At 48.0% G+C, this 11,203-nt stretch overlaps 2 protein-coding genes across 3 annotated transcripts in view; one reads left to right on the forward strand and one right to left on the reverse strand.

Annotated features, from left to right (window-relative positions):
- The window catches only part of SGCE (sarcoglycan epsilon), a 66,298-nt gene extending 65,168 nt beyond the window's left edge, over positions 1-1,130 (reverse strand). Inside the window, exon 1 of one of the 2 annotated variants that reach the window (XM_058525738.1) lies at positions 978-1,130. In XM_058525738.1, the coding sequence (XP_058381721.1) occupies positions 978-1,086 (109 nt within the window). In that variant the 5' untranslated portion in view covers positions 1,087-1,130. The remainder of the gene's footprint in view (positions 1-977) is intronic. The other variant, XM_058525729.1, reaches the window with a different exon arrangement.
- Positions 1,131-1,375: 245 nt separating this feature from the next.
- Positions 1,376-10,451, forward strand: PEG10 (paternally expressed 10). Its single transcript, XM_058525757.1, is given in 3 exon segments — positions 1,376-1,594; positions 7,720-8,909; positions 8,912-10,451. Coding segments are annotated over 3 exon segments (2,367 nt in total). The 5' UTR covers positions 1,376-1,589; the 3' UTR covers positions 10,084-10,451.
- The last annotated feature ends 752 nt before the right edge of the window (positions 10,452-11,203 follow it).

Raw genomic sequence — 11,203 nt, forward strand, 5'->3', positions numbered from 1 at the left:
CTGCAATTTTCTCTAACGTAAAACATATATGTTTATACGAATAAATACACAGAGATGTTTGTGGCCGAATCTCGCCAACACGCTTGAAAGGATTAGACGTGCCGTTACCGTGACTAAATGTATTCGTTCACCCTACAAGATTTCGAAAAATGTAACGTTGTAGAGCGCTAGGTCTCTGCGTAAACCTCGTAATCACCACCAAAAGGCCGTAGCTGGGAGCCTCCGAAGCCCGCCAAGCTCGCTGGAGGCATCCACAGCTGTTTTTAATTGTTTTTGCTTTCTCGAAATAGTGCACTTGGTGGGGCAAACGGTGCTGTTTGCAGCGTCTCTGGCTCCCAGCCGGGGTTAACCCTGACCCGAACGCCCTGTTTAGCTCCCAGCAGTTCAGGACTCCGCTTCCCTGCTCCGTAAAACCTAAGAAAAAAAATGGGATTTCCGCCCCCAAGAAAAGCGTTTAGGAAAACGGGGCATTCGGTGTTTCAAATGCACATTTTTGTGTTCTCTCCCGATCGGATTCGAGAAAAAGAAAAAAAGATCTGTGTAGAGGAAAACGCAGCTTGACATCCATTTCCTGCGGCTCGCCTCCGGCCCGCAGAGCCCCATTCGCGGGGTAACGGGCACCCGAGAAAATGGGCAACGACCCCCAGCTCTTTGCTGCAGGGATCGGGAGAGGTCCGCAACCGGGGCTGGGGATGGGGGTGGGGTGGGGAGTGGAAATTGGAGATGGAATTTCTGCGCGCTCCTGGCAGGGAGGGGCCCGCGGGGGCGCGGAGAAAAAAAGAAAAGGCCAGGGGTCAAGCCTGGGAAGGGACGCACAGGGCCCGGGAAGTGGGGTGCGGGGCGTCTTGGAGAAGGGGTGCAGTGGGGGCGGAGGGAGGAAGAAGGGCTGACACCCCGGGTACCCAAAACCCGGGCGGGGGATGGGGAGGCGGTGGCCTGTTGGCCCCGGGACCTCCCGTCGCGCGCGGGCCACTAACCTGTCAGCAAGAAGGTGCCAGCGGTCGCGGGGCTCATCCTGCGCGTCCCGCGACCCTGTCCCGTCCAAGCACAAGGGTCTCCCAGCTCCCACCACCGGGGCAATTGCATTCTTGGCCTGGCTAGGCCTGCCGTCCTCGATTCTCCCCTCCCCTCCCTTTCTTCTTTCCTCCCAGCTTGGCCAGTTCAGCATCAGCATCCTGCACCCCCTCCTTAATCCCGTACTCCCCCTAGCGGCGGGCCAGTGTAGCGTGGCCACCGCCCCCACCCCCATCCCCCATCCCCCATCCCCTCCGCCCCCGCTCCCCCTCCGCCCCCTAACCCGCGGAGCACTCTGGGATTTGGCGCCCCCCTCCTCTGTTCAGCCTATATAAGGCTCCCAGTCGGCGCTCCTGGTACACGCGCTTCAACTTCGGTTGGTGTGTGTCGAAGAAACCTGACGGTGACCTGAGGAGAACAGCGAAGAGGGTCCACCGAGCCTCGCGGAAGGTCCGCTGAGCGGGCTCGCGTCCGGAGCCACTCCGGGCTGCGGAGCACCCAGCGGAGCCCACGCCTGGCGCAGGTGTGGGACCCCGTCCTTCGTGTCTTCGCAGAGGAGTCCTCGCGTGGTGAGTATGCGGTGAGGATGTTTTTTTTTTTAAGATCACATTCATTCCCCGTCCTTAGCGGGAGCTGCGGGAGATGGAGTAGCGCCCATGAATGTCTCCATGCAAACCTTGTCACGCCTTCACTGGCTGTACCCCAAAAGAGAGTGGAGAAACCAAGCTTTCACGGCTTTGATTTCCAGGACCCAAGTCCAGATACGGGCTGCAGACAGACATGAGCTGTGGACAGACGTGAGCTACAGACAGACATGAACTACAGATCAATTTACTCTTTAGATGCGCTACAAAGTGATAGGTGCTAAAACTAATTGGTGCTTCAATGCGCTACAAACTGGTAAGCGCTTCAAATGCGCTACAGATTGACGGGCGCTTCGATGCGCTACAAACTGATAAGCGCTTCAAGTACGCTACAAATTGGCACTTCAAATGCGCTACAGACTGATGGGCGCTTCAATTGTGCTACAAACCAGTATGAAGTGCAGCCACATACGAGCTGCGGACTGATGACTGATTTGCGCTTTAAATGCACAAAATCTGGGCTGCAGATTAGCGCTAGGAAAATGATACGATTAGCACCACAATAGCGCTTCATTGCACAGGAACTGCAGAGGTACATGAGCTGCAGAATAATTTGCACCTAAAATGCGCTACAAAGTAGTAACAGCCCAGAGGTACACAAGCTGCACTGTTTCGCGTGCTACAAAAAGACCAGCTGTAGAGGGACATGAGCTGCAAAGTACGATTACTCTGTCTTCTTAGAAGGGGACCCCACCCTTTGTCTCTAACACACCTTTTGGAATGGCTCCCACTATGTTTTTCTGCAGGACGGTTCTCTGCATGATGGTGCTGTTAGACAAAATGGAGCCCTGGGCAAAAATTAGTGTTTAACATTCTGTCCACACCATTGCTGCTATAGCAGTGGAGTAAAGGGGCACTGACTTGAGTGTGTAAAAGGGAATCTTTTGGTGGTGGCAGAGCGGGTTGCCTTGCCTAGTTGCGCTTGATTGAGGTAGTGGTGTAGTTGTAGTGGCAGCGCGAATTGGCGTCCAGCAACAGTTTGTGGAAACTGTTGGTTTGCTTAGTATTGGAGGGGGGGATTGGATCTGGAGGTGATTGCTCTTGTTGCATGAAATGAATCTGGCTGTTGGAGGGCGGTGGGAGGGGTTTCGGGAGGGGGGATCGTGGGAGAGGCATGCAGCCACTCTCAGACCTGCCCCGCCCATTCTAGCGCGCCTTCTCTGCAGTATCTGCTCAGAGCGTGCTTAGCGCCTCCCAGCGCCTACTCAGAGCGCGCCTCCTCTGCAGCGCGCCTTCCCAGAGCGCGCCTCCTAGACCCTGCTTCCCCAGGCCCCGCCTCTCCCTGAGCCCTCCTCCTCTGACGTGGCTGCCCCAGACCCCGCCTCTCCCTGAGCCCGCCTCCCCTGACGTGGCTGCCCCAGACCCCACCTCTCCTTGAGCCTGCCTCCTCTGAGCTGGGCAACAGCCCCGCCTCCCGCAGAGCCACTTGCGCCTGCGCATTGGGAGCCCCCAGCCCCTCCCATCAGGCCCAGCCCCTCTGCGCCTGCGTGCCTTCACTGCGCGAGCCTGGCTGCACAGCCCCGCCCACCTGCAGTTTCTCTGCTGCGCTGGTTTTGCTTTTTATTCACTAGTGTCTAACAAATATAAGAATAATAAATAAGAACAATTAACAACAATAGTAATTATACCTGGCATTTATAAGCACTTTTTATAAGCACTTTGCGTATGGTAGATAACATAGTCCCACAATTTAAACGCCTGGTAGTGGGTTATGAAGGATGCTTCTAAGATGACATGGCTGGCGCCTCTAAGGGCAATCCAGCTAAATGTTTTTACTACAAATGAGAAATAAAATGTTTTAAATACTTTCACATTTAAGGGTTTTTTTGAGACACTAGTGGACCTCTGTGGTGGGACCTACTGGAATCGGATGCTTCGATGGATACAAAATAAGGAACAACTTGAACTGTGTTTCATAGAGGGGTTTTAAGTGGTTTATTGGTGTTGCTGGCTTGGCCTCTGAGCGAGGATGAGGCATTTATCTGCATGCCTATGAAGCTGGATTTTTTTTCTTGGATCTCTAGGGCATTAGCCTTGGCTAACCTGCCTACATATTTATGAATTGTGCCTGGCACATGGTAGGCATTCATTAAATATGTGTTAAATGTACAGAGTAAATTGGTTTACTCGGTGTCTTCCTTGGTGTCTGCAAGGAAGTTCTGCAAGCGTGTTCTGGTTTCTTGCTCCTGGAGCTTTCCCCTGGTGCTTTACTGTCCTGATTTGTCCAAGGCATTCCTCCCCTTAAAAAAAGAAAAAAGACAGAAAGTATGCATTTTTAAACTCTAATGATGTAAGCTGTAATTATAATAAAAACAACTAAATTAATGTAAAATATTCCAAATAATTAGCTTTTTAAAAATAAAATGCAAAAGCTAATTATTTAAATTTGAGACAAGTGGATTATTTAATGGTACATAATTGTCATATTTAAAATTTGTGTAATGTAACATAAAGTGTTTACATTACAAGATACAGATTGAGGATTTTAGCTGGCATTATTAAACATCAATATAAAACAAATTTATATCTTACTGCCAGTCAGATATACCATGTTTATGTTTCTAACTAAATGAAGAAATTTTAAAGCCAGGTTCCATATATTATAAACCGTGAGTCAGGACTTTCTTACGGGGGGTGCGGGGCTGACACAGCCCGGCACTCCTCAACATGTATACAATATGGATAACATGTGCTTATCATAATTACAGGTTTCAGTAAGTCCTCATGCCCGTTTTACCCACCTTGACACCTTGACGCCCCTCTTCTTTGGAAATTCTGTATCTGCGTTTTAAAGAGGTTCAAAACAATGGTAAAAACATATGCATATTAATAGAATTTGCATTTCACAAATAGTACACATAGTACTCAAAAAAAAATTTGGACAACATTTGAAAATGTAAAACAAGCGTTGTTTAATGAAGTATCATTTCCTAATGGATGTTTAACGTGTGGCGGTTTGGGGCTACTATTACTCTTTGATGAGTTTGAGGAATAGAAATTTTTAGAAGTCATTGTGAAGAGTTAAAGATTAATCAAATGTATTTAATTCCGAAATAGACTAACACTGAACTCTTTTTTATATGTAAACATGGCATCTGTCCCAAGTGGCTTGGTTTTATGCTGTGTGTCCTTTCATGTTTTAGGAATGGGGCCCCTTGACCCGGCCTCCCCAATCCAGCCCCTACTGCGGGCTGAGGGGGGTGGGGGGGCCTGTTAAGGAGCCATGGTTCTGTAATTCAAATTAAGTCACAATGCTCCTGTTCCCATGTTACCTCGTGCTGCAGGTGCTGTTTTAAACATTTTTAAACTTGACTTACACTAACTGTTAACCTGCCTACCCACTACCCTAACACTTTAATGGTTAAACTACTCTGCTCTGGGCAGTTCTCTTTTTTAGGCCTTAGAGTCCCTTTCCTAAGGCCTGATATTGGTAAAGGTCAGGGGTCTTAAACTGGTGACCTTGTAGGCCAAATAAGGCCCTGAATTTGTTTGACCAGCATTAGATTAAAAAATTTTAAATGAATTGAATGTCTTTGGGGAGGGGGCATGAATCCCCAAGTTACATAGTTGCAGCCCCTCCAGTTTTCAGTGCTAGTCTCTTCTCACTTTTGTGACCTTCCTGTCTATCAGAAGCTTTTGAATTTTAAACTCTTATTGATCTCCTGTTTCCCTAAACAATACAATAATTGTTGGCTGATTTCCTAATATTGTTATTTCTGTCCTATCATTGTGTTTTGCAGATGTTAAAACCATCAGAGCTGGGCCTCAATAAAGCCCACCCCAGTGACTGTGATTGACATGTAGGTTGTTAACCTTCCTAACCCGTGTCAGGCTCCACCAGGCCATGCTATGAATGCCTTTTTGGAAGTCTTATCTCTACGTTTTGAAAGTATTAATGTCTAGATGACAGAAGGGGCACCTGAGTCACCTGACCTGTGCTTATTAGTTACTTTTAATGGGACATTAAAACTCTTAATTTAATGAGTGATAATTGCATTATTTTGTGACCTTATATTCTGAGTGTTACCAGTATAATTGTCTTTAAGGAGTTGGAAATGAAACTGAATGTCACAGGCTATGATGTATTAATTGCATCTTCTAATTTTTTCTAAACTTTTTATCTTGAATGTCAATTATTCATTGTTTTTATAGCCTAAGTTATTAAAGTAATTAAGTAGCAAGTTAAGACTATTAAAATGGTACAGTAATTCTGTCCCTTAAGGACTCTGCTTGCTGTATAGCCACTCCTTGGAGAGGCCATCCCAACAGCGCAGGCCATAGGGAAAGTAGCTGTGGGTGGTGGGGCTGGGGCAGGGGAGGGGCCTAAAGGATTAGGAGGGGTCTTAGGAAAGGAGGAGGAGGAAGGGGTATTTCTTCAAGCCAGGGACAGGACTGAGGATTACAGGCATCATGTTTGATTACCATCACCTTTTTTTTTCCTTGAACCCTATTGGTTGAAATATTAGCTGTTTTTCACCTAACTTCTCTAAATAACACATTTACCTTTTTATGTAATAAAAAGTTTTATTTTATCTAATTAATTTGGTGTCCACTTTTGCCTTGATGAGTCACAGAGGAACAGGTGGGTGGGACTTCGAAGTTGAAACTTAGTGAACAGGCAGTCTGCCTGCTTTATATATTATGTTTTTAAACTTTTGAGCACTTCCTAAAGTTTTCCAATATGAGAATTTGCTCATTAAAAAATCATCGAAAAGTTAAAATAATTGAATTCCTCTAGATGCATTTAACCTTGTTTTCAGGAAGTACACAGGAAGTGATGATTTTATTGTATGTGTGATTTGTTGTCACCATACAAATAATTAGGATATTTTATCTTCTCACCCCCCCCACACACACACAGCACCACTGACCCCCTAGGAGTACAGCCCTATCCGTCCCTAAATTACAAACTTTTGGGTGGGGCTGTGCTGACAAATCTTGTTTAAAAACGAGGCATTGCAAACTAGTGATTTGCAAGTCAAATGAGGCCCTGGATTTGTGTGACCAACACACTATTTATTTATATATATATCTTTAGGTGGGAAATGCATGCCCAGGTTGCCATAGTTACAGCCCTTCCCTGTTTTAATCCCAAGCTCTTTACACAGAGAATTACCTTGCTGTTTTATTAATAACTTTATTAATATCAGCTAACAGGTATTGAACAATCACTGTGTACTTTACCTGCAATTTTTAATTAAATCCTTATTATAAGTTTGAAGTGTACTATTATTGGGCTTCTTTGAATGTCCCATTTTATAGCCCAGCTTCTAGGAGACATCAATTAATACTTGTTGATTGACTGCATAATAAGTAGGGAAACTGATATACACACATTGCTGCTTAGTGCCATTTCTGTCCCATAGAGAATTCTCTTTGGGAAATCAAATTATGGTCAGAAAAGTAATCCTGTGGGTTTTGTGACGGTTGTCATTGTTTTGGTAACCAGGTACCCTCTCTGTAGAGATGGACCAGCATGGTGACAGTTGCCAGCACACCCCTCCTCCCCTCAAGGTTGATGAATAGAAGCATTGTGATTTTAATTCCCCCCTTCTTTTTTTTGGTTCCCTATTGGCTAGAATATTAGCTATTTTTCAGGTAACTTCTCTATTAACAGTTATCATTTTGGCTTTATTTTGTGTAATTTATTTGGTATCCATCTTTGCCTTGAAAGTTTCTTGCTCTGCTCTCTTAATATAAAACTACCTGTTTGGAGTGTCTCAGTAGTTCTTTTATAATCAGTAAAAGTAAGCGGGCTGTTGATACAGTTCTGAATTGTTGAATCATAATGAACAGGTGACTTTTGAGGAGCAAAGGTCATTTGGACATCAAAAAGTAGGTTGCTTTTCATTATCTATTGTCCTAATTGATTAACTTCTTTCTCTTTTCTTTGCAGGGTGTTTGTTTATTACCTATTAATGTAAGCAGGTAGAGCAAAGAGATACTTTAAATACTCATGTATTTAAAGTACTTTGGTAGATACTTTAAATGCTAAAATCTTCTTTGTATTGTGTTGCTTTGGATGTGTATGCTGAATTTATGCTTTTATCCTCATTTACAGAAACAAAAAGCTTTTGAAAACAAAAAGAAGAAAGGGTGGAAGAGGAGGCCAGGACCCAGGCCTCCATCCCCACAGGAGTGAAGCCACACCTGGGAGGTCTCCTCCCACCCCAACTCTCACCCTGGGGCCCGACTGCCCCCCTCCTCCTCCTCCTCCTCCCCCCAACGCTCCCTCCTCCTCCACCGCCTCCGCCTCCGCCTCCTCCTCCCGCAGCGGCCAGAGGGGCCAGTACATCCCCAACCTGGCAGAACGAAGGCGGGACGATCTCTCTGAAGAGATCAACTCCCTCAGAGAGAAGGTCATGAAGCAGTCCGAGGAGAACAACAACCTGCAGAACCAGGTGCAGAAGCTCACAGAGGAGAACACCTCCCTTCGTGAGCAAGTGGAGCCTGCCCCTCAGGACGAGGAAGATGACATCGAGCTCCGCGGTGCTGCAGCGGCTGCTGCCCCACCCACCCCGGTAGAGGAAGAGTGCCCAGACGACCTTCCCGAGAAGTTTGACGGCAACCCAGACACGCTGGTTCCTTTCATGGCCCAGTGCCAGCTCTTCATGGAAAAGAGCACCAGAGATTTCTCAGTTGATCGCGTCCGCGTCTGCTTCGTGACAAGCATGATGACCGGCCGTGCCGCCCGCTGGGCCTCGGCAAAGCTGGAGCGATCCCACTACCTGATGCACAACTACCCAGCCTTCATGACCGAAATGAAGCACGTCTTTGAAGACCCTCAGCGGCGAGAAGCTGCCAAGCGCAAGATCAGACGTCTGCGCCAAGGCATGGGGTCCGTCATCGACTATTCCAACGCTTTCCAGATGATTGCCCAGGACCTGGATTGGAATGAGCCTGCGCTGATTGACCAGTACCACGAGGGCCTCAGCGACCACATCCAGGCGGAGCTCTCGCGCCTCGAAGTTGCCAAGTCGCTGTCCGCCCTGATCGGCCAGTGCATCCACATCGAGAGAAGGCTGGCCCGGGCAGCCGCCGCTCGCAAGCCGCGCTCCCCGCCGCGGGCGCTGGTGTTGCCGCACATCGCGCACCACCACCAGGTGGATCCGACCGAGCCGGTGGGAGGGGCCCGCATGCGCCTGACCCAGGAAGAAAAAGAAAGACGCCGCAAGCTGAACCTCTGCCTCTACTGTGGAAATGGAGGTCACTACGCCGACAACTGTCCTGCCAAGGCCTCAAAGGCTTCGCCGGCGGGAAACTCCCCGGCCCCGCTGTAGAGGGACCTTCAGCGACCGGGCCAGAAATAATAAGGTCCCCACAAGATGATGCTTCATCTCCACACTTGCAAGTGATGCTCCAGATTCATCTTCCGGGCCGACACACCCTGTTCGTCCGAGCCATGATTGATTCTGGAGCTTCTGGCAACTTCATTGATCACGAATACGTTGCTCAAAATGGAATTCCTCTGAGAATCAAGGACTGGCCGATACTTGTAGAAGCAATTGATGGACGTCCCATAGCGTCGGGCCCAGTTGTCCACGAAACGCACGACCTGATTGTCGACTTGGGAGATCACCGTGAGGTGCTGTCGTTTGATGTGACTCAGTCTCCGTTCTTCCCTGTTGTTCTGGGGGTGCGCTGGCTGAGCACACATGATCCCAACATCACATGGAGCACCCGGTCTATAGTCTTTGATTCTGAGTATTGCCGATATCACTGCCGGATGTATTCTCCAATCCCACCATCCCTCCCACCACCAGCACAGCCGTCATTTTATTACCCGGTAGACGGATGCAGAGTTTACCCACCGGTGAGATATTACTACGTCCAGAATGTATACACTCCAGTGGATGAGAACGTCTATCCAGATCACCGCCTGGTTGACCCTACCATAGAAATGATACCTGGAGCACACAGTATTCCCAGCGGACACGTGTACTCACTGTCCGAATCTGAAATGGCAGCTCTGCGAGATTTTGTGGCCAGAAATGTGAAAGATGGACTGATCACTCCGACAATCGCCCCTAACGGAGCCCAAGTTCTTCAAGTGAAAAGGGGGTGGAAACTGCAAGTTTCTTACGACTGCCGAGCTCCCAACAATTTCACTATCCAGAATCAGTATCCTCGACTCTCTATTCCAAATTTGGAAGACCAAGCTCACCTGGCAACGTACACTGAATACGTTCCTCAGATACCTGGATACCAAACGTACCCCACGTACGCCACGTACCCGACCTACCCAGTAGGATTCGCGTGGTACCCAGTGGGACGCGACGGCCAGGGGCGATCGCTGTATGTTCCTGTAATGATCACCTGGAATCCGCATTGGTACCGCCAGCCGCCCGTACCCCAGTATCCGCCGCCGCAGCCGCCGCCGCCACCTCCGCCTCCGCCGCCGCCGCCATCCTACAGCGCCATGTGAATACCTGTCATGTCCTGCAGGATCTCTGCCCTCAAAATGTTTTCCTGTTCAGCTTCTCAATCAGTGACTGTGTGCTAAATTGGGCTACTGCATCTTTAGGCCAACCCCAGGCACGGTCCTCTCTGAAATTCAGGCTGCAGGTCAGGGCTGTCCTGCACTAGCACTTATCCCGAAAGACCTCCACTATCTTCTGGGAGAGACAGAATATTTACCAACAAATTATCTCTCAGTTTTCCACCTTGACTGCCAATCTAACTAAAATTCGTAAAAAGTTTACTTCCCAGCAAATTCTGGAAGCACTGAAACCTCTGTCACCATCTGAATTGTAGGCTGCCAAATTTCTCGTACATATACAGAGAAGCTGATGCAAACATATACAGAGAAGCTGATGCAAACAGGAAATGCTGTTTTCTTTATGGAGGGGGAGACAAGGAGGAGGACATGACTTTTGCAGTTTCAGTACTCTCGTTACATGGTTGGAGGAGGAGCGGCACCTTCTCAAGGAAGCCAGAATCATTGGTGCAGTGTGAAACGACTTCTGTGATCTTTGTGCTGCACCCTTAGAAACTTCACCATCTTCAAACTCCACTTTCATGGTTCTGTTAATTCTCAAGGAGCAGCAACTGGACCGGTTCTCCCAGGAGCAGGCAAAACCCCTGCCACAGAAGCACCTCAGGCCTGAGAAGGAAGTGCTCTCTCAGATGGACTCATGCATGTTAAGAGTGTGCCTTCACATCCTGGTGCAAATCACATGTACCCAAGAACTCGGGATTTGTAACACCACCTTACCATCACCATGCCAGCAATGGCTTCCACAAAACTTTAAGCCTGGTAACCAGAGACTGTTGGCTCCAGGTATATTAGATGTTTGTGAAATGTGATCACCTCTCAATCATTTATGAGGGTTAACGAGTAGCAAATCATAAGGACTCCTAAATCCCATACCCAGCTCTTAAAAAAGAGACTCGGAGTTAATGTTACCAACTTGTCCTGGTTCTTCAGAAAGAATTTTCACGAGTGTTGTTAATTGGCTGAAAGAGCATCACCTGAAGTCTTTGGAGCATCTATCCATGTCTCTGCCTCCATGTGCACCTGGGCATTTCATCATCAGTCCCCTCAC

This window comes from Diceros bicornis, chromosome 3 (genome assembly GCF_020826845.1).
Source record: "Diceros bicornis minor isolate mBicDic1 chromosome 3, mDicBic1.mat.cur, whole genome shotgun sequence".
Classification (NCBI taxonomy): Eukaryota; Metazoa; Chordata; class Mammalia; order Perissodactyla; family Rhinocerotidae; genus Diceros; species Diceros bicornis.